At 44.1% G+C, this 27939-nt stretch overlaps 1 protein-coding gene across 1 annotated transcript; it reads left to right on the top strand.

The window, feature by feature from the left end:
- On the top strand, positions 1-27626 carry GPSM3 (G protein signaling modulator 3). The gene is made up of 5 exons (XM_083355684.1): positions 1-118; positions 5022-5175; positions 8156-8303; positions 17804-17979; positions 24975-27626. Exons 2-5 carry the CDS (start codon positions 5095-5097, stop codon positions 25152-25154), a joined length of 585 nt encoding a protein of 194 aa, XP_083211810.1. The 5' UTR covers positions 1-118; positions 5022-5094; the 3' UTR covers positions 25155-27626.
- Positions 27627-27939: the final 313 nt, after the last annotated feature.

Below are 27939 nucleotides of genomic sequence, written 5' to 3'. Positions count from 1 at the left end.
GAACGAGCTGAGATGGAAGAAGGCCAGACGCCAGCAAAGCCTGAGTGAGAGCGAAGGGGATGAGAAATGGGGTGCTGCCGGAAACTCCCAGCGGCCTGAAGGCAAGGGGACCTGAAAGGTGAGGGGTGGGGTGCCAGAAAGAGTTGCTTCATGAAGTTGATTTTGTTTAGAGACAAGGAAGTCTTCTGCGTAGGAGGTGGCTGTCCAAGTGAGAGGTTCTCAGTAGGCCTCCTGGCCTGGGACCTTAAACCAGGAGTTTCTCCACTTTGAAGATGGGTGGACTTCAACTCCCAGAATACCCCAGTCAGCATATGGGATTTGGGGAGTAGGTCCACCCATTTTCAAGCTGCCAAGACTGAGAAACGCTGCCTTAGATATTGCTCCAGCCTGCCATCTTCCAAATACTTTTTGGGTCCAACCCCATAACTCCAGGTCAAGACCCCAAACCTTCCAAACTAGTGAAGACTTGGGTTTTCCTGGGTAGGATAGGGGATGTGAGGATGTTTGATCTGATGCCTGGGGGAAAGGTACCTTTATTTCTAACCATGTTTTCAGGATTGTGGTGAACTGCCTAGAGTCCTTGTATGAGATAAGCAGCCATATAAGTCCTGTAAATAGATAATAAGTAGACAGAACCAGACCGTGGAAGACTGGCTGAAAGAGGGCTTTCTGGATAGGGCGGACTACAGAATTCCTAAGAAGGAGGCTGACTGGAAATTCTGGGAGTTGTACCCCAATATATGGTGGAGGAACAGACTGAGGAAAGACTGGCAGAGTCAGTCATAATGTACTGGAGGCTTTTATTGCAAACGCTGACACAGGGAATCAAAGAGATAGATGTGGGTTTTGGTTGTTGATAGCCATGGCTCCTTATTAACCAGGTTGCTAATATGAGGAAGGAGAAACTGGGACAAACTGGGAACATGGTACTAGACGTAGGAACTGGAAATCTTTGCCATGTTGTGACTTCCTCAAATCTAGGCTATTTCATGTCCTTAATTTATAAAGGAGAGCAAATGCCAGAGTATTGTAACATGCTAGCTGGGAGGAAGACTGGATTTGATCACGCTTAGGGCAGAGGAAATGGCTAGATATCTCCTCCCGTCGATATTGACCAAATGAGGGGCTCAATTATCATCTTCATTGCAACAAGGCCAAACAAGCCACTAAGATGTCCCCAGTAAAATTGTCACGGCTAGAACTTACTAAGTGGCAGGGCGGTTGTGAAGCCACCCTATTTTGAGAACGAAGCAAAGGGAAAATTCTGAACTCTAGGGTTCAAAAACCTGGCAGTTTATGCTGAATACCCTCTCAGCCAAGATCCCCTCTCAAAGGAGATGTTTGTGGCTGTTGTTAAGATCAAAGTGATTCCGATCATGTTCAGGAAACATTTCACTTTCATAAAAAATAAGGCAGTAAAAATGCAAATATTTCTTGCCGGGACGGTCTATATTTGTGGCTGTTTGGAGTATTTTAAAGAAAATCCAAACATTGGAATCTTTCTGGTCACCTACACAAACCTTGGTTTACAAGGAAATAAGCAACCTAGAATTATCAAAGGAGGGAAGCGATCTGGGATTAAAGAGAAACTTCCTAACAGTCAGGACAGTGGAACAGCTTTGCCTTCAGAAGTTGTGGGTGCTTCGTCACTGGAGGCTTTTAAGAAGAGACTGGACAGCCGCTTGTCTGAAATAATATAGGGTCTCCTGCTTGAGCAGGGGGTTGGACTAGAGGACCTCTAAGGTCCCTTCCAACTCTGTTATTCTGTTACACAGCCTGCATAGCCATTTGAATGAACATCATTGATGTTGTAGTCCAGCAGAGCCAGACAGGATTAGATTGAGGAAGACTGGCTTAACAAGGAACTCATTACATTTGAATGTGACTCCCTAATGTGGGCAAAACAACACAATCTAGGCCACAACAGCTGCTATTTTGGAGAGGAACTGAAGGTTTGCAGGACTAATTATCCATCTATAAAAAGGGAAGGCGAGAGAATTTAACCAGAAGAAAAATCATTTAAAAATCTTATTCTATTAAAACTAGTCTTAAACTAGCAAGAGGAAAAAAGAGAATTGAACAGATTAGCATGGAAGGGGATATTTTTCTGCAGTACTGCTGATTTTGCAACAATATTTTATACTGCAGGATCCAATCTAGGTTGGTTCACTGGAGCGAGAACTTTAGTCTCCTGAGCTTAGGGGATATTTTATACTGCAACGTGTTGTGGCTGTTCCCCTTTTTATGATATATTTCCATCCTTGTCACTGTCTGTATTGCATACAGCAATATCTGCATAAGTAAACAGGGTGAGAGAGAAGAAAGTAGGCAGTTTGCAGAGAACCATGTGTGGTGTTGTGTTCAGAATACAGTACTATAGTCTATAGCCTTTGTTTAATAATACTAATCAGGACCAGAAGCTTCATCATTAAGTAATGCAGTCATAAATTTAAAAATATGGCTGTACATACATAAAGGCAAAGGTAAAGGTTCCCCCGCACATGCGTGCTAGTCGTTTCCGACTCTAGGGGCCGGTGCTCATCTCCGTTTCAAAGCCGAAGAGCCAGCGCTTGTCCGAGGACGACTCCGTGGTCATGTGGCCGGCATGACTAGATGCCAAAGGCGCATGGAACGCTGTTACCTTCTTACCGTAGTGGTCCCTATTTTTCTACTTGCATTTTTACGTGCTTTTGAACTGCTAGGATGGCCAACCTAGTACATACATACATCTACACATATCTGCATACAGACACACACAGTGTTGTAACACAACCTACACTTACAGATGAATGAAACTCCTTGGACATATTTTACTCTTAACTAGAGAGAAGAGTCACGACAGGAATCAGGCTGAAAAACTGTAGTAGTAGGAGTCCAAGCAACAGCTAGACAAGCAGAATAACAGAGTTGGAAGGGACCTTGGAGGTCTTCTAGTCCAATCCCTTGCTCAGGCAGGAGACCCTATACTCAGGGGTCTTCAAACTTGGCACTTTAATGACTTATGGACTTCAGCTCCCAGAATTCCTCAGCCAGGCATGCCTGGCTGAGGAATTCTGGGAGTTGAAGTCCACAAGTCATAAAAGGGCCATGTTTGAAGACCCCTGCCCTATACCATTTCAGACAAATGGTTGTCCAGCCTCTTCTTAAAAACGTCCAGTGTTGGAGCATTCACAACTTGTGGAGGCAGGTTGTTCTACTGATTTAATTCTTCTAACTGTCAGGAAGTTTCTCCTTAGTTCTAGGTTGCTTCTCTCCTTGATTAGTTTCCATCCTTTGCTTCTTGTCCTGCCTTCAGGTGCTTTGGAGAATAGCTTGACTCTCTCTTTTTTATGGCAACCCCTGAGATATTGGAACACTGCTATCATGTCCCCCCTTGTCATTCTCTTCATTAAACTAGACATACCCAATTCCAGCAACTGTTCCTTATATGTTTTAGCCTCCAGTCCCCCAATCATCTTTGCTGCTCTTCTCTGCATTCTTTCCAGAGTCTCAACATCTTTTTTAATAACATGATGACCAAAACTGGATGCAGGATTCTGAGTGCTGTCTTACTTAGTTTGAACCCTTAGTAAAGCATTCCACTAATCTGGGATGCTTTATAGTACAGGTGTGAAAAAAAACAGTCATAAATCACTTTTTGCATAGCTGTTGTAACTTTGGTCACTAAACGAATGGTGGTATGTTGAGGACTACCTGTAGCAACTACCTGTAGCAACTTTAGATAGGCAGCTTTAACAGACAATACTTTTTTTTTTACACATGCTTCAAAAAAACTTGGCTGCTGCTGCTTTTCTCCCAAGTGAATCACTAATAAAGCCCCAGAAGCAGGAAATGACTTTTTTTTCCTTGCTAAATTGGCAGCCCAAATTCCATTTCTTTGCAGATTTGCCTCTCCCTTCCATTAATTGTCTAACTAATTGTTCCACTGGTAAATTTACAAGACAAGGAGCCAATTTCTTTGTGTATATTTCTCTCCCCCACCCTAAGCAGAGAATACGATTTCTGTTTATGTTTAAATGCCTAAGTGCTGATGGTAATATATATGCCTGAATTAAATGCACTTCAATACAGTTCTGATGTATTCAGAGCCCGCTTTATCTTACTTTTTTAAAAATGTATGTATTTATAGCCTGCCTTTCTCTACTCTGTAAATTTAATATATTTGTTAATTATTTTAATTAAAAATAATTTTAACTGCGTAATTTTTTTTTGATGATTTTCTCCACTCAGTCGAGTCTGACTCTTGGTGATTTTGTGGGCCAGGCCTCTCCACATCTTGCATTTCTTTGGGTTTTTTCCCTATGTTGGGTGTCCAGCCACTGCCTTCTTTGATGGCATGCTTTTCTTTTACCACTAACTCTTCCAAAAATAATTGCTTTCTCCGGTGAATTTCCACCAGATGACAAGGCCAAAATAAGCGAGACGTCATTTTGTGATTTTGCCTTCCAGTGACGTGTCTGGTGTTATGCGTACACATTATTGTTTGTTAGTTACCTTTGCAGTCCAAGTAATACACAGGGGCCTTTTCCAGCACCAGATGATCAAATGAGTCGATTTTCACTCAGAAGTCCTATTCCTGAAATTCTCAGAGGTGTCAACGCTGCTAACGTTGGATGTTTTTGCATCTGACAACAGATGGAAATGTAGCCATTTTTCCCCCTTTCCCTTTTAGAGTTAGAGGATGCTAGACATAACAACACTAAAACTTAACGTGAGAATCAAGGTTGTTGAACTCAGAGCTGATAAAGAATTGGCGGGCTGGAGAGCTGGAGAGGAAGCCCGGGCTTCAAGCTAATTGGGGAATGTGATTTATGACTGTTAATTGGAGGAGGGAATTGTGCTTTGATACTATGTGCCCAGGGGAGGGGAATTCAACTTTGAGCTTCAATTATGTCAGTGCCGATATTCTGCTACTCGAATAAAAAGATCCTTTAAGGTAAACAATGCCTTGAAATTCTTTTGAAGAGTTTCATCTGTCAGAACCCTGACAAGAGGACTGAATCTGTTTTTTTTTCTTGTAGCAAACCAGAAAATCCTTCCACATAGAAGAGTCTTCAGACAATCCATTTGGAGCAAGTTAAAAAACAAACAAACATGGAGCACGAAATGGATGTAATAGGAAAAGAACAGACACCAAAGAGTAATGCTTCAGATGCAGGAACAGCAGGAAAACAGGTAAGGGGCCTATCTATGAAGCAAAGGAACCATATGCATACATGGTCAGTCCCTATCACTTAGAGCAGACATGTCAAACTCTCCATGTCACATGACGTCGCGAACGTATTGGGACGGTTTTGCCATTGCCGGCAATGGGGTGGGCGGGGCTTCTGGATGAGGCATCCAGCCCGCGGGCCGGCAGTTCGACACCCCTGACTTAGAGGGAAGCTGTAAGCATAGGATCAACCCCAAGGATGCAAAAGCACAAATTAAAAACACACAAAGAAGGAACTTTTCTCTGAACAGTAGTTGGGAATGAGCCAAGTGGGAGAGATGGAATGCAGCTGGAAAAGCAGAAAGAGGAGGAGAATGAACTGGCCCTTTAAGAAAAAAACATAGAACGGCCTTCCTCAGTGCCATGCCTTCCAGATGTGGCCAAATGCAAATTCCTGTAATTCTTCAGTCATCTGGTGATATCAGCCCTAAAACATCTGGAGCAGTGTTTCCCAATCATGGCAATGTTAAGATGTGTGGACTTCAATTCCCAGAATTTCCCAGTCAGCATGCTCCTGGCGCAGCCTGGAAAAAAGAGGCACCTGTTTTAAAGAGGCTCAAGAGCTTATTAAAGCATCCGTATCTTTTTTTCAGACTGATGTAGAAAAGAGGTGTTGTGCTCCTAACAATGGTCTAAAGACTTCTCCCAAACTATTTTTAAAGCACACACAGCCCTGTAAATTGGGGGGGGGGGTCTGCAAAAGAGTTTATTTTTAGATTAGATTAGATAACCTTTATTGCCATTTCCCTCCCCGCCCCCCGCCCCCCGTGGGCACAACAGCACACATTAAAAATGAAATTTACTTGCTTGCTGTCAAAGTGTACAGATACATAACACACATTTAAAACGTACTATATGCAACATATCTATAGACCTACACCCTTACATATAAGTAACATATAAATAACACCTTTCCAAGTGCAAAGCCATGCAAGATCCTGAGCATTTTGGACGTGTTCCAGGCTCAAGCAGTTTTGCATGGTGAGTTAATTGAGTTTTTCACTCGCAGGGGTTCAGAATGATGCATCACCTACTACAATGATTAAGATTAGAGTTTTGTTTTGTTTTTTAAATCTGTTTTGTTGCTTCCAAAAATTGTGCCTTTAATAACAATACAGCAGATGGAACTGTTGCTGATTTGATTCTCAAGTGGTTTCTCCTTTATCTATTTTGAGAGGAGGAAGGAACCTGAGGCCTTCCGGGTGGGATTAAATGAGAAGTCCTAGCGGCTTGGTAGAACAGGATGATGGAACCTGTTGGAAGAGGTAGTTTGGGTCCCTGAGGGCTTGTAGGTTCCTGAGGAACCTCTCTTGCTAGTCACCCACCCATGTCTTTCCCGAGCCTCTGAGCTCCTTGGCTGAGGTGATAGGAATTGCAATGAAACACCATTGCAAGATGGCAGCTTCAGGAGAGCCTTAACCTTTTATATTTCCCTGTAGAAAGGATTAATCCAGGGGCCCTCAAATGTGGCCACTTTAAGACTTGTGGACTTCAACTTCCAGAATTCCCCAGCCACCCTGGCTGGGGAATTCTGGGAGTTGAAGTCCACAAGTCTTAAAGTGGCCAAGTTTGAGGACCCCAGGATTAAGCTATGGCAGAGATCCAAAGGCGGCTTTAACAGTTGTCTTCTTACATAGATATCTTTGCTTGTGCTCTTCCTGTTACAGAGCTAAACAGAAACCTTGTTTGCTCCAAGGGCCATTGATTGGGTGCTGGTCCTACACTTTGATGTGCACCCAGTAACAGTTGCTCTGTTTTTACCACATTCTTCCTTTAAGACAGGGGTGTCACTCAACTTCACTGAGGGCCACATCAGCATTGCGGTTGCCGTCAGGGGGCCGGGTGGGTATGGCCAGGGTGGGCGTGGCCTACTGGGTGGGCGTGGCTAAAGTGCATATGGCCTACTGGGTGGGCGTGACCAGCTCTACATCGTTGGCATCAAGGGTGCCTATGGGGGCCTGGGCAGGAGTGGGACAGATCTGAGGGTCTCTGGCAGGAGGAGGGTCTCTGGGCCAGGGCCAAGGCAGCGGGGGCCGTTCCCTCACTGTTTCCAGGATGGCTTCACGGGCCACATGAAACCACTTTGTGGGCCGGATCTGGCCCCCGGGCCTTGTGTTTGACATGTCTGCTTTAAGACGTTTAGAAAAGGACAGTTGAGGCTTTCTCAGCGCCCCCATCCCAACCTTCACCGAGGGCATATCTGCCTTTTTTTTTACTTTTAGGTTTTTGAAATGGGCGTCCTGCCTTTCCATACTAGATTTTTCCCAGGCACTAAGACTTGCTAGAAGACATACAGGTAGTTCTTGACTTACAGCCACAACTGAGCCCAAAATTTCTCTCGCTAAGCAAGACAGTTGTTAAGTGAATTTTTGCCCCATTTTTACAACCTTTCTTGCCACAGTTGTTAAATAGATAACACAGTTGTTAAGTGAATCTGGCTCCCCCATGGACTCTGTTTGTCAGAAGGGGATCCAATGACCCCAGGACATAGCGACGGTCATAAATATGAGTCAGTTGCCAAGCGTCTGAATTCTGATCACGTGACCATGGAGATGCTGCAATGGTTGTAAAGTGTGAAAAATGGTTATAAGTCACTTTTTACAGGGCTGTTTTGATTTCGAATGGACACTAAAAGAATGGTGGTAAGTCGAGGACCACCTGTAGTCCATCAAAATTCTAAAACAGTTAGAGCATACAACAATAGTCTAAATAAAATGCAACCCGTTAGAGCAGTGTTTTTCAACATTGGAAACTTTAAGATGCATGGACTTCAACTCCCAGAATTCCCCGGGTACCGCCATTCTGACTGAGGAATTCTGGGAGCTGAAGTCCACACGTCTTAAAGTTCCCAAGGGTGAGAGGCACTGTGCCGGACCCAATTCAGAAAAGCATCCCATTCCACTTGTGTATATTTTCCTTCTCCTGTTTTTCCCCCCCATCCAGAGCCTTCCTTCTCAAGTTGAATTCAGCGCTCTTCCAAGCCAGGGTCCTGTTCTGCGCTCAAAGCAACGAATTCCGAAGCACCTGCTTGTCCGTCCCTGGAAATCGCTGCCCCCTACTCCTTCGGGATTACTGGAAAAAGACCAGAAAGGTAAGAAAGATCAGCATACTTGCCCTCTCTTATTTCCTTATACAGGTAGTCCTCCACTTATAACATTTCATTTAGTGTCTGTACAACAGCACTAAAAAAAAGATGACTTATGACCATTTTTCACACGACTGCTGCAGTATCCCCACGGTCACGTGATCAAACTTCAGATGCTTGGCAACTGGCATGTATTTAGGACGGTTGCAGTGTCCCAGGATCATGTGATCCCCTTTTGCGACCTTCTGACAAGCAAAGTCAATGGAGAAGCCGGATTCATTTAACAACTGGGTTACCAACTTAAGAATTATAGAGTAGAATAGAATAGAATAGAATAGAATAGAATAGAATAGAATAGAATAGAATAGAATAGAATAGAATAGAATAGAATAGAATAGAATAGAATAGAATCTGGAAGGGACCTTGGAGGTCTTCTAGTCCAGCCCCCTGCTCAAGCAAGAGAACCTATACCATCTCAGAGAGGTGAATGTTTAGCGGTTCTAGCCTCTTCTTAAAAATCTGCAGTGATGGAGCACCGACGATTTCTGGGGGCAAGCTTTTCCACTGGTTAATTGTCCTCACTGTCAGGAAGTTTCTCCTTAATTCCAGGTTGCTTCTCTCTTTGATCAGTTTCCACCCATTGTTTCTCGTCCTCCCCTTTGGTGCTCTGGTGAACAACCTGGCCCCCTCTGCCTTGTGGCAGCCCCTCAGATACTGGAACACTGCTATCATCTCTCCCCTATTTCCTCTTGCAGTGATTCATGTAACAAGTGTGGCAGGACAGGTTGTAAAATGGGGGGAAACACACTTAACAACTGTCTCACTTAGCAACAAAAATGTTGTGCTCAGTTGTTAGGAGATGAACCAGCTGAGCCCAATGGGGAAGGGGTCAAAGACATCATAAGTCCCTGAGCGTCTGCAAGAGATCTAAGTCCAGCCCACCTTGAATGACTCTTTCCTATCACCCGCTCATTTTCCTTGACTGGTAGTAGCTCAGATTTTTGTAGAGAGCTTAAGCTTGCAATAAATCTTTATACTCGTTAGAACTGCCTGAATCTCCTGATTTCCCCAGGGTTTGCCAGTTGTGGTTGTAAGTCGAGGACTTATCAGGATTGCCATCAGTTGACAAATCTGAGCTATTTTTATATTATTTAGAATTAAAATATTATTACAGGCATCCCTCCAGTAATGATCAAAATTGAGATTGGCAATTACGGCCGCTAAGTCACAGCTGTTGTAAAGCAGTTCACTATACAACCTGATCTGATTTAATGACCTTTTGTTTTGGCGGTCACTAAGCGAATGTGGCCATTTTTAATGGAACCCATTGTTTCCTATGTTTTTCCTGGAAACCAGAAGTAAATACCAGTTTCAGGCAAAACCATAATAAATCATGGTCACCTGACAGTGGGGGTCACCTGACCTGCAAATGGACATAAATGCAGGCTGCTTGCTGAGCACCCAACATGCAATGTGATTTTGAGGGAGAGGGCCAATGTGGGAACTTCAAAACCAGATCATAAGTAATTTTGCACAGGTCAGTTGTAACTATGAATGATTGCTAAGTGACCAGTCGTACTTTGAGGGCTACCTGAACTATCATTTTATTATATGAATAAGAACTGGTAGGTCATATTAAGGCGGAAAACTGATTGCAGTAACGCGCATTCGAAGAATACGTCCCCTAATACTTATTCTGCTATTAAGTAAGAATTCCTAAGAAAAAAATAGAGTGGGTAAATAAAATGGCATTTTGGGGGGAAATGCCCAGGAAAAAAAAGACACAAAAATAAAAAGTTTTTATAGAGATGGCTAGATGGCTGGTTAGGGAGGTTGGGGAAAAAAAACCTGACCCATATGATTTCTGGATGTTTGGGGATTAGCTAGGCCCATTGTGACAGCCATTTTGTGAGTGTGCCCACAACGCAATCTCATCTCTCTCAAATAGGCCAGCTGGTTGCAAAAGTTTGCTTATCCTCGTTCTGTAGCCCTTCATAACACAAGCTTGCTATTCCTAATAGGTGGATGTTGCTTTGCGGGTTTGCTTGCAATTGAAAGACCTGCTTCAGGAACCATTGAAGCAGGAGAGGAAGTTATGTTACCTCTTTTTTCTTAACCAGTTGATGATAACAACAGCACTTAGACTTATATACCGCTTCATAGTATTTTATAGCCCTCTCTAAGCGGTCCCTAAATTATAAAGCTCTGGGATCAGAGGCTATTGTCCCAGGTGTATTTATTTAATTATATTTGACCGAATACAAGTAGCCATTGACTTATGACCCACAACTAAGCCAAAATTTCCATTGCTAAGCAAGATAGTTATTAAGTGGGTTTTGCCCCATTCTATGGCCTTTCTTGTCACAGTTGTTAAGTGAATCACTGCAGTTGTTAAGTTAGTAACACAGCTGCTAAGTGAATCTGGCTTCCCCATTGACTTCGCTTGCCAGAAGGTTCCAAAAAGTGATCACATGACCCCCTGGACCAGGGGTAGGCAACCTTGGCTCTTTTATGACTCGTGGACTTCAACTCCCAGAATTCCTGAGCCAGCATGTTGGCTCAGGAATTCTGGGAGTTGAAGTCCACGAGTCATAAAAGAGCCAAGGTTGCCTACCCCTGCCCTGGACGCTGCAACCATCATAAATACAGGCCAGTTGCCAGGTATCTGAATTTTGACCATCTGACCACGGGGAGGCTGCAATGAGTGTGAAAAACAGTCATGTTACTTTTTTTCAGGTCATTAAATGAATGGTTTAGTGCTGGCTGGGGAATTCTGGGAGTTGAAGTCCACACATCTTAAAGTTGCTGAGGTTGAGAAACACCGATTTATAGGTTGAAAAAGAAGTTTCTGGCGCTCTCTTAAGCAAAGGCTCTGTCCGTTAAATATACAGCAGTATACTTCCCCTATTGTAATTTTCACTTTTTTGTGGGGTTTACTGTGAAGTTTCAATAGTTTCTGTCTTATTCGTAATCCAATGTGTTTCACTAATTCTGAAAATGGCGGGATTCCAGAATTCAAGTTTATAGAGCAAAGGTCCAATCAGGGTGCTCTGTCCACTTATTTTATTTCTTTTTTCCCCTGTAGCAGAGAAAAAAAATCAGGGCACCCCCTTTGTTGAGTTCAGTAATTGATGCTATGGATGAGTATAGAAGTTTGACGCTACTTTAAAAATCATGAAACGGAAGGGTTGGAGTGATAAAATAGTGCTCGGTTTCCAAAGGCAGATAAATCTGGCATTCCTCACTCATTGGACCTTCTGTGTCATATCACAAGAACGAAGCATATAGAAAAGTTGTGTACTTAGGTTGTATAAGTCTATGGTGGTTCATTTATTTCCCCTAAGAAATTGAATGTCTGTTCAGCACTGCCCCCCTGTGGCAAAGAACAAGACCTCCCCCAAAGCTCAACTTTTAACCCAAACATACTAGATCAGGGCTTTTCAACCTTTCCACCCACTGTACCACTTTTAGGATATGGCAACATCCGAGTACCACCAGTTGCCTAGCAAGGTGTCAAAAACTTGATGACCAAAAAAAAAGTAAAAAAGTGATGAAGTACAGGTAATCCTCGACTTACAACAGCTCACTTAGTGACTGTTCAAAGTTACAATGGCACTGAAAAAAGTGCCCCCCAAGCCACAGCCGAGCAAGACACCTGCCTGCCCGCCCGGCGGTGCTCTTCCTCCTGTCCGAGGTTTTCATTGTTGTGAGCATTTCTGTTGAGGATTGGCAGCGGGGGTTGGGTGGAGTGTGTTTGGTTTTTATTCCTCCCGTCTGCTGGGTGGTTGCAGCAGGTTTTGGTCACTTCACATGACCCTGGGACCCTGTGACCATCATAAATATGAATCAGTTGCCAAGCATCTGAATGTAAATCACAAGACCCTGGAGATGCTGCAACATTCTAGCTCAGACATGTCAAACACAAGGCCCGGGGGCCGGATGCGGCCCGCGAAGTGGTTTCATGTGACCTGTGAAGCCATCCTGGAAACAGTGAGGGAACTGCCCCCACTGCCTTGGCCCTGGCCCAGAGACCCTCCTTCTGCCAGAGACCCTCAGATCTGTCCCCACTCCTGCCCGGGCCCCCATAGGCACCCTTAATGCGAATGATGTAGAGCTGGCCACACCCACCCAGTAGGCCATACGCACTCTAGCCATGCCCACCCAGTAGGCCACGCCCAGGCTGGCCATACCCACCCGGCCCCCTGAGGGCAACCGCAATGCTGATGCGGCCCTCAATGAAATTGAGTTTGACACCCCTGTTCTAGCTGATCGGCGCTTCTTCTGGGCTCAGAAGCACCAAGATCAGCATTGAGCTCCAGCTGGAGCCTGGCGCTGATCTTGGCACTTCCGCTGAGCCCTGACAGCTCTGCAGCTCCAGCCATCTCTTGTGCGGTGCTGCCACCAGTTCAGCTCATTCCCCTCCCGCTACCACCTTTCTAGAATGGTCATGTACCACCTGCCAGATGCTAATGTACCACAGGTGGTACCCGTACCACTAATAGTCTAGCCCTGTACTAGATCAGTGATGGCAAACCTTTTAGAGACCGAGTGCCCAAACTGCAACCCAAAACCCACTTATTTATCGCGAAGTGCCAACATGGCAATTTAATCTGAATACTGAGGTTTGAGTTTAGAAAAAAACAACTCATACATTAACATCTTTTGCCTTAAAAGAAAAACACAATAACGAAGCTTTCAATGATACAAACAACTTTTTACTGAAAGGTAAAAGTTTGCATTTGATGCCAAATGCTTTTGAACAATTAATGTGATTTTTGCTGTTGTATGCTTGCTGATAATTTGTCTTGGCTTATACCCTGGCTTATACTTTGTAAGTTTGAGAGCAATACATGCAGCACTCAGGTCATCTGTTTCTGGTGTCAGATTTGATATAATTCAAAGATGAAAAAAGTGCGCTCACTCTGGAGGCTTGTTTTGGCTAGGAAGGGGCTTGAGAAATGGTTTTTCCTGCGAAAACTTAGCCAAAGAGCGAGGCGCGCGTGCCCACAGAGAGGGCTCTGGGTGCCCCCCTCTGGCACGCTTGCCATAGGCTCACCACCACTGTATTAGATATTAAAACACCCAAGGAGTCAAAAAAGTCAAGATGGTGGTCATAACAGTGTTACAGAAGCCCCACCCCTTTTACGTGCATGATGGATTTCCTTTTGATTTTCGTTTTTGCATTTGGTATCTGACAGAAGCCAAAAGCCAACGGCCCGACAAAATAAGCCACAGTTATTTTCTTACTTCCTAATTATAGCATAAGCTCAGTTCATTTTTTTATTATTATTTTTTTTAAAAAAGAACTTTGGGGAACTCTCTTCAGTTGTGCAACAGAAGCTTCCAGCACTTGGTATGAAATGTGGACTAAGCCAAATTAGTTTAGAAGGGGCAGGGATTCAAATTTCCACACGATGCAACTTTTAGGCTAGTTTCAGCAATTGTTCTTGCACAATTGTTTTTCTCGAAAGAATGTGTTCATGTGCAACAAAGTAAGTGGGTGTTGTGATTCAGGGTCAGCCTGTGGGTTCGGCAGTTGGGTCGGACGACTCAGAGGAGGAGGAGGGGGGTGTTGAAGAGCTTGCTGAGGGGATTGGACAGCTTGATGAGAGCCCCCAGCCAGGCCCCTCTCATCTGGTCACGATGCAGACCCAGCTGTGTGAGCCTGACAGCGTGGATGAAGATGACCCACAGCTGGCCCTGTTCAAGGACGCCCGACGCAGGAGGCAGTCAGTCAGGAGTAAACAGAGGAAGGCAATGGGGCACCTCAGAAGGAGGCACAGAGAGGCCACGCCCTGAACTGTATTTAAGGGGAATGTGTGGGAGGGCTGGTTTGCTGAAGGCAACCGCTTGGATTGTTCCTGCTTCTTAGCTCGTGTTTTATGGTTGGTGTCTTGTCTTGCTCTGTTTTATGTGAATAAATTTGGCAGGCGTAATTCCAGCCTCTTGCCGTTTGTAAAGGGGTTGTCCCTGCCTTTTCTGCAGGGCCGGTAGCAGGCTGGTACAGAACAGTGGGTTTTTAGTGTCTGAGAGCTGTATTTAAGGCTTTGGGGTGGAGGTATCTCAGACATCTGGGGCTGAGATTGTAATTTATTTTTTTTGTCGTCGCAGGCAAGGCTTGTAGAAACATTATGATTTAAATCTTGAGATACGTCTTGGGGATCCGTGGCCGTGGTCTGTGGCCACTTTTTCACAAAAAAGTGAAAATTACAATATGGAAATGATACTGCTACATATTTAACTGACCCAACCCTTGCTTAAAAGGTATTTAAAGGGGGTCCATGTGAAGAAAAGGTTGAGAACCACTGACCTAGGTCAGGGGTCAGCAACCTGAAACAGGGAAAGAGCCACTCGGAACCGGTTCCCTCACAAAAGGAAAAACTGGGAGCTGCAAAAAAAAATGTGTGCACATACGCATACATGCACGCATGCGCAGAACAGGGTTGGACTGAAGAGTGGAGCCAAGGCGAGATGTGCACCTACCCTGCATATTTGAATTGATTGAACTTTTTTAGCCCCACTTTTTTTTTGGGGGGACTACACGTGGCAGAGGACTGGGAGCCACAGGAGATGGCTGAAAGAGCCGCATGCGGCTCCGGAGCCACAGGTTGCAGACCTGTGACCTAGCTAAAAGGGCCCAAAACATTTTTGAAGTCCAGAGCAACGAGATAACATTCAGAAACACCTCAAGCAGACACTTTCCTGATTCACAGGTGTATAAGAGGGACAGGAGGGATAACCCAGATACTATTATAGCCCATCTCAATAAAAACTAGTCGTAGCCTTCTTATTGATTTCCTGATCTGGTTTGCCTAGTAGGGCTGGCAGTTTGGTAGCTCAAAATGTAAAAAGCCAAGGATTTGATTTTTGACAATAGGATAGTGTAGAAAAAAAAATCTTCATCAGGGTCCAGTCCAAGCTGGGAATAAACAAAATGAGACTGCTTTAAAAAGAAGGTTGGAGTTTATTGAAGAGCAGAGCCAGACAGAAGCATGGCTCTGGGAAAGCTGGCCACATGTTGCTGGGAGTGGTGGATTTTATACCTTCTTGGGCTTTTGAGGTTGACTCCTCTTCCTGTTTGAGGCTTTGTATTTCCTGTGTCTTGTACTTTGACCCACGTCTGAGTGTGCCCTTTTAGTATTGGTGGGTTAATCCTATTATGTCCCCAAAGGTCATGTCTTTTAGAGTTTGGGTGGGGTATGTAGATTTTAGAGGTCTTTGTCTTCCTAATCTCATAGCTCCTAACTTCCTGGTCCCAACCTTCCTGAATGGATTATTGAATTTGCATTTCTAAAAGCTGGCCTCTGCTTAGTTTCTGCTTGGGGCTGTTAAGAAAACTGGGCTTGCTTTTCTGCCTTTAAGATCGTCTCCATTATTCCTTTGGATAAATATATTCTGCCTTTTTAATATTTCCCAAAATATTTCTTTCTCTAGATTCTTAATAGAATAGAATAGAATGGAATAGGAATAGGAATAGGAATAGGAATAGGAATAGAATACTTTATTTGGCCAAGTGCAAGGAATTTGCGTAGTCCAAAGTAATCCACAATAGTCCACAGAAGGAGTCCAGGACCACAGAAAAAGAACTCAGAGGGTGTATTCTCTGCCCCTCCCCCTAATATATTAGTAGGAATTTCTGAAATTAAAAGGAGAGGCTGTTTTTATTTCTAGTGCAATGGCATCTATGAGTTACAGGTAGTCTTCAACTTATGACCACATTGAGGCCAGGATTTCTTTTGCTAAGCGAGGCAAGTTGTTAAGTGAGTTGTGCTCAGGTTTATGATCTTTTTTGCCACAGTTAAGTGAATCACTGTGGTCGTACAGTGAATCATGCAGTCATTAAATGAATCCAGCTTCCTCCATTGACTTTGCTTGATCTTGTGGCAAGATCACAAGTGGCGATCACATGAACCCAGGATGCTATATAACCATCAAAAAAAATACATGCTGGTGCTAAACACCCAATGTTTGATCACGTGATTGTGGCGATGTTGTGTTGGTCTTAAATTTGAGGACTGGTCATAAATCACATTTTCCAGTGCCTTCATAACTCAAACCATTGCTAAATGAAAGGCTGTTAACTGAGGACTACCTGCATCTCTTTTAATAAGATATGTTGGTCTGAAAACTCTCCTGATTTTGGGGTACCACAGAGAAACACAACTCTTCTTTTATATAAATGTCTTACTTTTAATGCAAATTGTTCAAACAGGGTACAATTTTATTGATTGTGAATGCTCTTCACTGTAAATATCAACCTGGGCTCTGCAATAACCTTCAAGGATTTAATGGCAGTCACTTTAAGGGGCAGGTGAATGTTAGAAGCTCAGAGATGTCCAACTCACTCTTCCGTATTTCTTTCCAGAAATCATGCTGAGGAATAAAAGGTCATTTCCCTTGAAATGTCCTTCTCTTAGGAAGCCCGGAAATAGAGTGGACTCCCATTTTTCAAGGAGATGCTCTACACGCACACGCACCAAAAAACCCTCCCGCAGATACTATTTTTGTTGAAGGGGATTCTTTGAAAGGAGTTTGAAATCCTCACCTAGCGCCAGTTTGGCTTGGCTGCTAGTAGGTCAAATTCTTCTGTAGCAATAGCGTAAAATAAACTTGTAGTGCTTTGAACTCTGCTCCTGTTCCTAGTTATTCTCTCTCAGAGCCCCATGAAGGAGGAAATGGCAAACCCCTTCCGAAAAATCTTGCCAAGATCTCTGTGGGCCTTGCTGCCCCATCCTTGTAGGCCCAGCCAAGCGGCCTACAACTCGCTCAGTTCTGATAGAGTTTTGCAGGTGGTTGTGGTGTGCAGAGGGGACAAGCAGAATCGGGGTGGGGGCTGCTGGAGGTCCGCCCCCCTTCTTGGCTAGGGATGGGAAGGAGGAGTGTGGAGGAGAGAAAGGCAGGGGTGCTGTCGGAAAACTCTCCTCTGAGGGAGGGTCCCTCCTTGTGCACGGCTGTTCAGGAGAGCGGCTCTGATTCCCTGTCCAGGATTCCCTCAGGGTACAATTTCAGCTGTGTTGCCTACAACACAGAGAACTAGTTGGTTTTAACCTGGTTTGCTGCTTTGCTTTGTGTAATGTGCAGATCCAACCCTTTGGAGAAATGCTGGTTCAGGTGGGTTATGCAAAATCAGAAAAGGGGTGAACTTGATAATTGTGTGGCACGAATTCATGCAAGGTTGTTGTTTTTGTTTCCTCCTCTGCTTCTTCTTCCTCGTCTTCCTCCGTTTTCTCCTTCTTCTCTTCCTCTTCTTCCTCCTCCTCCTCCTCCTCCTCCATTTTCTCCTTCTCTTCCTCCTCCTCTTCCTCCGCTACCTCCTCTTCCTCCTCTGCTTCCTCCTCCTCTTCCTCCTCCTCCTCCATTTTCTCCTTCTCTTCCTCCTCCTCTTCCTCCGCTACCTCCTCTTCCTCCTCTGCTTCCTCCTCCTCCTCCTCCTCCTCCTCCTCCTCCTCCTCCTCCTCCTCCTCCTCCTCCTCCTCCTCCTCCTCCTCCTCCTTCGTTTTGCACAGTCTTTTTCTCTTCTCTGACTTCCCTCCAGGCTGAAGAGTTTTTTGACATGGTGGCCACAATCCAGGCCCGGAGGCTCAATGATCAGCGGGCTGATTTTGCAGGGCCTGAAGCTGCAAGTGAAGAGAATCCTGGGATATTGGAAGACCAACTCTATGACACTATTCTAGCTCACCAGGTACGTGCCATTGATCCTCCAACCTCCAGTCCTCCCGGAGGACTCTTTTAACTTTCTTGGGTCATCCTCCTCCCAAACACTCAAATTGTAGATTTAGGATTTAAGCTGTTGTAATGAGATGGTTTTACAGCTTTATAAATCCTAGTTTTATGGTTGCAATTCCCTTGTGAGTTTCTCCTTTAGAATTACCGTGGTGCAAAGCGAACTGCCACTTACGCATAAATAATAAAATCAATGAATAATAATTCCAGGGTCAGTATTTATTTAATCTATTTCTAAGGCTTCCCCCTCACCAATTACTCTGAGCAGTTTATGAAAGGATAAATTAAACTGACTGTAACAATACAAGGCATGCACTTTGGGAAGGAAAAGCAAAATCAATATAGAATGGTTAACAGTGACAACTACATAACTACCTAGCCCATTCAGGATGGAAATGCCATTGTTTATTTAAACAGAATTTGTGTGAGCAGGATCTATCAGGAGTATAGTTTCCGGAGATTTGGTGAAACTTCAAGTTTTGCAGAAAAACTGAAGAATTTTTGAGAGAGAAAAAAAACAAAAACAGCCAAAAGCTGATCCAAATGCCCAAATGAGGTGTATCTACTCAGCACTTTAAAGCATTCCTTAGGTTTTCATTTTATTGCAGTTTTCATTTTTTAAATTTATTTATTTATTTTATTTAATACTATTTCTATACCGCCCTTCTCCCGAAGGACTCAGGGCGGTGAACAGGGCAAGAATAAAAATACAGATTACAAAAGTTAAAACAAGATTAAATAAATGCCCACATACTAAAATACATCTTTAAAACTCAATAAAATAACCATAACAACCCCCCCCCCAATCCCTTCATCAGGCCAGGCCAGCTTGTTCAAAAAAGTATGTTTTTAGCTCGCGGCGAAAGGAGCGAAGGTCGGGCGCCGTCCGGAGCTCAACCGGTAGCTGATTCCATAGCTCCGGGGCGCCCACAGAGAAGGCTCTCCCCCTGGGGGCCACCAGTCGACATTCTCTGACCGGTGGCACCCTGAGGAGGCCCTCTCTGTGGAAACGCACAGGGCGGAGGGAAGTCGATGCCGGCAGCAGGTGTTCCCTCAGGTATGTCAGGAGTATATTAAGGGAGGCATTAACAGCGCAAATTAGAAAAGAAAAACATTGTCAATTGTTGCAGCAAGAGACAATGAATTTGCTGCAGGAAGTTTGAGAGCAGACTCTGCTTCTCTGATTATTATTATTGTGTGTGGGTAAGCTACAATTAGGGACGTGGTGGCTCAGTGGGTTAGGATGCTGAGCTTGTCGATCAGATGGTCAACAGTTTGGCGGGTTGAATCCCGAGTGCCGCGTAACAGAGTGAGCGCCTGTTACTCGTCCCAGCTTCTGCCAACCTAGCAGTTCGAAAGCATGTAAAAATGCAAGTAGAAAAATAGGGACCACTACGGTGGGAAGGTAACATTGTTCTGTGCGCCTTTGGCGTCTAGTCATGCCGGCCACATGACCACAGAGACGTCCTTGGACAAGCGCTGGCTCTTGGGCTTTGAAACGGAGATGAGCACCGGCCCCTAGAGTTGGAAACGACTAGCATGCATGTGCGGGGGAACCTTTACCTTTAAGCTACAATTAGAGTCACATCAATTAAGGGTGAAAACTTAATAATTCAAGTCCACTAAGGACCTAAGAATGACTAAGGTAGCAGCTGAGGTTCTAGCCCAGACATGTCAAATACAAGGCCCGGGGGCTAGATCCGGCCTGCGAAGTGGTTTCATGCGGCCCGCAAAGCCATCCTGGAAACAGGGAACGGCCCCCACTGCCTTGGCCCTGGCCCAGAGACCCTCCTCCTGCCAGAGACCCTCAGATCTGTCCCACTCCTTCCCAGGCCCCCATAGGCACCCTTGATGAGAACGATGTAGAGCTGGCCATGCCCACCCAGTAGGCCATATGCACTCTAGCCACGCCCACCCAGTAGGCCATGCCCACCCAGGCCACACCCGCCCGGCCCCCTGAGGGCAACCGCAATGCTGATGCGGCCCTCAATGAAATTGACACCCCTGTTCTAGCCAGTTCCAATCAGGGTAAATTTTGTTGTAAAATTAGGGTGTTTGTCTCTGGTAAATTCAACATTTCTCTCCAATATTAAACCTTTAGATATTTCTCCAAGGATTCTGATCATGATTGGTATAACAGAGAATTTATTTTTCCATAAAGTTTCATTATTATTAATCCCTAAGTATTTGGTCACACACTCAGCCAGTTTTTAGATGTCATTCATTCATCTGATGTTTTTACCATATGGCGTAAGGTAGGGATTTTCAAACTTTTTCAGGCCACAAAAAATTTAAGATAATAATAAATAATAATAATAATAATAATAATAATAATAATAATAATAATAATAATAATAATAATAATAATAATAATAAAAAACCCCAGTGAGGCACTACCTTGACATGGTTGTGGGGCTTGTGTACTCTGAGGAAGATGAGAGCTATGCCAGAGGTTCAACCATACTGAACAGGTCTCATCAGAGGAGTCAGACAAAGAGTGTCTCTCCCATAAAAAATATGGTGAGATGTAAATTTCAGAAAGCCATAGCGGCTCGGATGTTGCCCAGGTTAACAAGGTCCATACTAGATGCTGGAGTTCCTGGATATCTGGTGAAATGGGTTACAGGACTCAGAACTGTTGTGTTCTGTACCAGCCTGCTACCCGCCCTGCAGAAAAGGCAGGGACAACCCCTTTACAAACGGCAAGAGGCTGGAATTACGCCTGCCAAATTTATAGCTACAAAAACAAACAAGACACGAACCAAGAAACCGGAGCTTTAAGAAACACGAACTATCCAAGCGGTTGCCTTCAGCAAACCAGCCCTCCCCACACATTCCCCTTATATAGAGTTCAGGGCGTGGCTTCTCTCTGCCTCCTTCCGAGAAGCCCCATTGCCTTCCTCTGTCTACTCCTAATTGACTGCCTCCTGCGTCGGGCATCCTTGAACAGGGCCAGCTGTGGGTCATCTTCATCCACGCTGTCAGGCTCACACAGCTGGGTCTCTGTGGTGACCAAGTGGGAGGGGCCTGGCTGAGAGCTCTCATCAGCAAGATCTTCAACCCCCTCAGCAAGGTCTTCAACCCGCTCAGCAAGGTCTTCAACACCCCCTCCTCCTCCTCTGAGTCATCCGACCCAACTGCCGAACTCACAGGCTGACCCTGAATCACAACATGTTGGCTGAGCAACCAGCAGCTGCAGAACTACTGGAAGAAAGGTGTTATACCATCAAACATCCACATCTGCCTATCCCAGGTCCTTGGTAAGGACTCGATAGGTAGACAAAAATGCCAAATCCAGTCTGAACATCTGGCTGACTGTGCAATGGTTAATAATAATAATAATAAAAGATACAAGCAGTCTTCAACTTACAACCATAAGGGACCCTCCCCATTGCAGTCATAACTCGTGATGGACATAAAGTGGGTCAGACAAAGGACCAACCTTTTTTGTGGTGGCCACTCAGCGAGACTATTGTTTGCTATGGACTGCTTTTGATGAAAACCTAAAAACCTATAGATGACCATGGGGATGCTGCAACGGCCGTGTGAAAAATGGTCAAAAGTCACTTTTTTCAGTGCTGTTGTAACTTTCAACATATGTATGATTGTAAATTGTGGGTTTTATGAGTCTCTGTAATATTCTCCCACCTCTCTGGATTCCAGTTTCTGGTTCCGCTGATTTTTTTTTCTTACAAAAGCCTCTGGATTCCTTCTCTGAAGTCAACCCCTTGGCTCCCTACGCACAGTCAGAGTAACCCAATATAAACTATGTATGTCTGAAGCCCCACACAAGGTGGTGAATAAATTAAACTTATCTCACATCAATTTCTTCCTTGGGGAGGATTCACTAACCAATAAAATTAGTCGGGTGTGGGTTTTATTGGTTGAATTCATAGGCTGTGCAAATGTTTAGTTTTATGATTCAGTGGGCATGAGCTAGAAACGATTTCAGGGTCGTTGTCTTCATCTAATAGCAGTGAATTTTAGGAAACGAGAGGATAAGCTAAATGTAGCTGTATACAATAAATATAGCTACATAACGGTTAGAGGAGTTTACTGCTTCTTGGAGATTTATCTGTCTCGGATGCATATATCCACCTCTTTTAAGAAGCTTACAACTAACATGAATTGCACTTTGGGGACACTGTATGTTTCTCTCTCTCTCTCTCTCTCTCTCTCTCTCTCTCTCTCTCTCTCTCTCTCTCTCTCTCTCTCTCTCTCTCTCTCTCTCTCTCTCTCTCTCTCTCTCTCTCTTTCTCTCTCTGTGTGTGTCTGTGTGTGTGTGAGTGTAAAACACATATACATTCACCCCTGCGTTTCCCCCCTTCTTTTTCATCGGCTGAGGGCAGTCGGTGAGGGCTATGAGAAAAAGGCCACAAGAAGATGGAGACTCTTCTTACATTATCATCTAGATTAAGCCTGTGGGTGGCCCAGTTTAGGGACATTGCTGGAGGGGGTCAAAAAAAAGTCAAGAGGACAGCTTCGATCACGTGCTTGGGGCTGTCCACTGGATTTTATTTGCATCTACCTTGGAGGACAATCTTAGCCTGGTTCATCCCTTCGCTCATTTCCCAATTTAAAAAAAATCCCACAGTGAAATATCAGGGGTCCGAGTGGGACGGAGAGAAGGAAAAGGGACCTCAAAGAAGAGACAAACGGGTTGGTGGCTAAAAGGTTTGATGACCAACTTCTGTCCAAGCCCTTAGAGAGTTGTGTGAGAATTAGAGGTAGATCAATTATTCCCCTGGATCAAAAACGTAATGGGATCATTCGCTTCCCTTCCCCTGCAAGCCATTTTCTCCTCCAGGAACCAACATGCAGGAAGTCCTCAACTTACAACAGTTCGCTTAGTGACCATTCGAAGTTACAACCACCCTGAAAAAAGTTACTTATGATTATTTTTCACACTTAGAGCCATTGTAGCATTCCCATGGCCATGTGATCAAAATTCGGATGCCTGGCAACTGACTCATATTTATAATGGTTGCAGTGTCCCGGGAGGGACCTGTGATTACCTGTTGTCAGAAGGTCCCAAAAGGTGATCACATGACCACCGCCACCACCCCTCCTCTGGGACACTGCAACTGTCAATGGGGAAGCCACGTTCACATTACTAACTTAACAACTGCAGTAGTTCACTTAGCAACTGTGGCAACATGGGGCAAAATGAACTTCCAATAGCTCAGGGGTTGCCACAAAGCCAAACTATTCTATGGAGCACCTGAAGGCAGGACAAGAAGCCATGGATGAAAACCAACCAAGGAGAGAAGCAACCTAGAACTAAGGAGAAATTTCCTGACAGTTAGAACAGTTAATCGGTGGAACAACCTGCCTCCAGAAGCTGTGAATGCTCCGACACTGGAATTTTTTAAGAAGAGACTAGACAGCCATTTGTCTGAAATGGTATAGGGTTTCCTGCCTGAGTAGGAGGTTAGACTAGAAGACCTCCAAGTTCCCTTCCCATTATTATTATTATTATTATTATTATTATTATTATTATTATTATTATTATTATTATTATTATTAACCATTGCACAGTCAGCCAGATGTTCAGACTGGATTTGGCATTTTTGTCTACCTATCGAGTCCTTACCAAGGACCTGGAATAGGCAGATGTGGATGTTTGAATTGAAGGTGCAACAGATATCATCACAGGATGGAAGCTGTTCCTAGTAAAGCCACCTTTTGCAATTGACTGATGGTGAATTTGTCAATGCCAAGGGTGTCTAAGTGGTGCCCCAGTTGTTTTGGGATTGCACCCAAGGCGCCTATTACTATTGGTGCTACCTGTTGTGATTCAGCGTCAGCCTGTGGATTCGGCAGCTGAGTCGGACAATTCTGAAGAGGAGGAGGAGGAGGGGTTTGGAGAGCCTTTGGTGTCAGAGGAAGGTTCTGATGCACTGCAGAACTCTCAGCCTGGCCCCTCCCGTCTTGTTCCTCCTCAGACCCAGCTGTGTGAGCCTGAAAGATTGGAAGAAGACAATCCACAGCTGGCTCTGTTCAGGGACGCTAGGAGCAGGAGGCAATCCAGCAGAACTGAGCAAAGGAAAGCAGTGAGGCAACTTGAGAGAAGGCAATGAGAAGCCACGCCTTGATACTGCTGTTTAAAAGGGGAATGTGTGGGAGGTGCTGGTTGCTGAAGGCAACTGTTTGAAGAGCTTCTGATAAAGTCTTGGTCTGTATTTGTTTAACTTTTGTTTGAATTTTTTCGTTTAGCTTTTGCAAATAAATTTGGTTGGATTAGTTCCAGCCTATTGTTTATAAAAAGGGGTTGTCCCTGACATTCCAACAGGACCGGTCATAGGCTGGAACAGAACACTACCCTTGCTTGCCTTTGCCACAGTCTTTCTATTTCTATTTGTAGGTATTTGTATTGTGTAATCTTCTCCAGTTCTTTCTCGTCTATTCTGCTGTCTCCAGGCACTGCCACGTCCACTATCCAGAACTTTTTGTCTGTCTTATCAACAATTGTTAAGTATGGGGTGTGATGTTGCAGGTTTGAATTCTGAATTCCCAGAGCAATTTAACATTTTCATTTTCTATGACTTTCTCTATTTTATGGTCCCACCAGTTTTTGCTTGCAGGCAAATGATATTTCTTGCAGATCTTCCAATGCACCATTGTTGCTACTTTGTCATGCCGCTGCTTGTAGTCAGTCTGTGCGATCTTCTTGGAGCAACTTACCAGGTGGTCCGCTGTTTCTTCAGCTTCTTTGCATAGGCGTTTATTATTATTATTATTATTATTATTATTATTATTATTATTATTATTATTATTAGTAGTAGTAGTAGTAGTAGTAGTAGTATTTATTAGTATTATATTATTATTATTATTATTATTATTATTATTATTATTATTATTATTATTATTATTATTTCTTCATAAATGTCTAGCTTAGCAACAGAAATGTTGAGCTCAGTTTTGATCCTTTAACTCCTTCTCCCTCGTCTGCAGAGCCAGCGTCTTGAAGATCAGCGTACGGAGCCTCCTATCCCGGTTGGAATTCAGGGGCTGCTGGATTTGCTGCTCTCAGCTCAAGGAACCCGGATGGAAGACCAGCGCTCTGCACTTCCTCCGGGCCTCGCTGTCCCACCCTTGCTAGGAAGACAGCCCTCTTTTCTCCATGGAGTATGAAACTCCGCCTTCCTTCACCATTTGGGAGCTCAAAAGATTTTTTGACTTGGTCAGAAGCTGGAACGGGGTGGACCTCAAAGTATAGTTTCAAGGAGACTGAGAAGTCAAAACGGTGTTGGAATACTTTGTGCAGGACAGGTACCACGCTTTGCGAGAAAAGGATGAGCAAAGCTCATGCTCCAGCACAACCCAAGCTTTGCAAATGGCTAATTTTCACTGGCTATGACATGTATGAGGTTCTTGATGCTGTCTGAGCTTGGTGTCTTTCTGGCAGACGTTTCATTAACAAACTAGGTAACATCATCAGTGCTGGAAGGGAGCGGGGTTGAAAAGCTATCCTTTCCAATGCTTGGTGAAAACACCTTCCATCCTTCTCTGCCTCCTCCTTGCCAAAAGCCTATGGTGGTAGTACAGCTACTCTGCGACTTAGAACCATAATTGGGACCGAAGCTTCTGTCGCTAAGCGAAATGGTCATTTAAGTGAGTCGTGCTTGATTTTACCTTTTTTTGCCATAGTCATGAAGCAAATCACACGGTCACTAAGCAAATTTGGCTTTTTCCCATTGACTTTGCTAGCCAGACGTCCCCTGGGAAGGCAATCGTGTGACCCCAGGACTCTACAACTGTTGCAAAGGAATGGCTTGCCTTTAGATGTGTGGGTGCTCCATCACAGGAGGCTTTTAAAGAAGAGATTGGACAACCATTTGTCCGGAATAGTAAAGGGTTTCCTGCTTGACTAGAAGGGGGCTGGACTAGAAGACCTCCAAGGTCCCTTCCAACCTTATTACTCTGTATTCTGTAAACCTGTTGGTTCCTAAGCACCCCAAGGTTTGATCACATGACCACAGGGATGCTGCAATGGTCACGAGTCCTTTATCAACGTTGAATGGTCATAATCTAAAATGATTGCAAGTCGAGGACTACCTGTGTATTTAGAGGGACAATGAAAAGTCACAGCGGTGCCATGATTTTAACAGTTTAGGGGCAACGTTGAAAGGAAACTACTGCTGATAAAGAGCAAGGGAAAAATCTCTATTTGCAATATCCGACAGTCTTAAGAAGCTACAAGACTGGATTTAAGCTTAGCACGTTCATCCCAAAAGCACAATGCACGACGTCTCAGCTAACGCGTCCCTGCAGCGAAAGAGCTCTTAAGTTAGCACTTTTCCTAAATGATTTGATATATTAGTGCAATGTTTCTGAATCTGGAGCCCTCCAATTGTCCCGTGCAAAGCCATCCAAACTAAGAGTTAGAGAAAGAGTTCGATAGGTCTAGCAACTTAAGAGCTAGAGTTTATTTGAAAACGACAAAATAAATGTAGCTGCTTTCATTTTATTTTTGCAAAAAAGAGAGAGAAACAGGTTGATGGTCTTCTAATTCTTAAAATATTATGGATCCCGTTTTATTTAAGAACTGTGCTGTGCTGGATCCAGCCATCAACCCATGCAAACCTGCATTCTGAATCACATAGTGGCCTATTGACTATGTTGAGGAAGTTCACAAGCCTAGATTGGAGAGCCTTCTTCTCCTCTTTCTCCTTAGTCATGGGACTTTTCAGACCTTGGGCCCCATGGCAGTCTCTCACACAATGTCTAGGTACGGAGTCCCTGCTGTGAGATGGACAGCCACGTAAATTCTTTAATAATTAAACTATAGGTACATCCCATTCCAAATATTGAAAAAACTAAAGAGCTGTCGAAAGTACATACTGTAGTATTCCTGTTTGGGGGGGATACGGTGTTCATGCACAACTTGGCTACACATAGGAATTTGTAAAATTTGAAGGGAAGGCATTAGAACAGGATTGCGCAACCTTGCCAACTTTAAGATGTGTGGACTTCCAACTCCCAGAATTCCACAGCCAGCATGGGTAGCTAGGAATTCTGGGAATTGAAGTCCACAAGTCATAAAAGGGCCAAGCTTGAAGACCCCTGCTCTAATTCAATGCAATGTATTGCATGCAATTCAGTTTTTTTGTTTGTAGCCGTGTTTCTCAACCTTGGCAACTTTAAAATGTGTGGGCTTAAATTATCAGCTGGGGAATTCCGGGAGCTGAAGTCCACACATCTTAAAGTCGCCAAGGTTGAGACCACCTCTATTAGAATTAACATGGGAGGTATTATGCATATCTCAGCACCTCCTATGTTGCGAAATCTTATTCTACAGTCTGCTGAACTCCAAAAGGTTGGGAGTATAATTCCCCAAATTCAGGGTGGTGTTGTCCTGATTTATCTAGATTTAAAGGATTTGTGGTGTTGCTCTTCTGTTCCACATTCTCTGTGCACATTTGCGCTTGCCTGGAAGTGGAACCATAATTGAATTTTCTCACCAATTAAGCTACTTCCACACACACACCCAATAACATATTTAGCACATAAAAGCTAACAAAACCTGCAGCAGTTGACTGCTTCTCGTTCTTCATGCACAATTGCGCTTTTAATGTGGTTGTAATAAATTTTGTTGTGAAGCTACCGTATTGTGCTTCTGTGCGAGAGAGATGCATAGGCTGTTCAAGAACAGGTGAGTGTGTTGCAGGAAAGTGAATCAGAAAGAAACCAACAGGTGATACTGTCTACTAAAAATTCCCGTAACTTTTAACTGGACAAAATGGCACATAGTAGGTATCTCAAATGGGCTCACTTACAGAATGCATCCAAAATCCAGGACCCATGACTCCTGTGGATTTGGAATTGGAAAATTTTATTCAACGTTTTATGACATGAAAATGATCATAAAAGTTTAGGCCACAATACAAAATGTCAGAAAAATATATCTCCTCTGTTA

This window comes from Vipera ursinii (genome assembly GCF_947247035.1).
Source record: "Vipera ursinii genome assembly, chromosome: 2".
In the NCBI taxonomy this organism is placed as follows: domain Eukaryota; kingdom Metazoa; phylum Chordata; class Lepidosauria; order Squamata; family Viperidae; genus Vipera; species Vipera ursinii.
Note: the sequence above shows the minus strand (reverse complement) of the source record. Positions and strands in the feature narration are given on the sequence as shown.

Excerpts from the sequence above, each read along its gene's own strand:
- GPSM3 (XM_083355684.1), top strand. The coding sequence starts at position 5,095 with ATGGAGCACGAAATGGATGTAATAGGAAAAGAACAGACACCAAAGAGT. Across the intron at positions 5,176-8,155 it reads CAGGAACAGCAGGAAAACAG|AGCCTTCCTTCTCAAGTTGA; the intron begins GTAAGGGGCCTA and ends CCCCCCATCCAG. Across the intron at positions 8,304-17,803 it reads ACTGGAAAAAGACCAGAAAG|TCTTTTTCTCTTCTCTGACT; the intron begins GTAAGAAAGATC and ends CGTTTTGCACAG.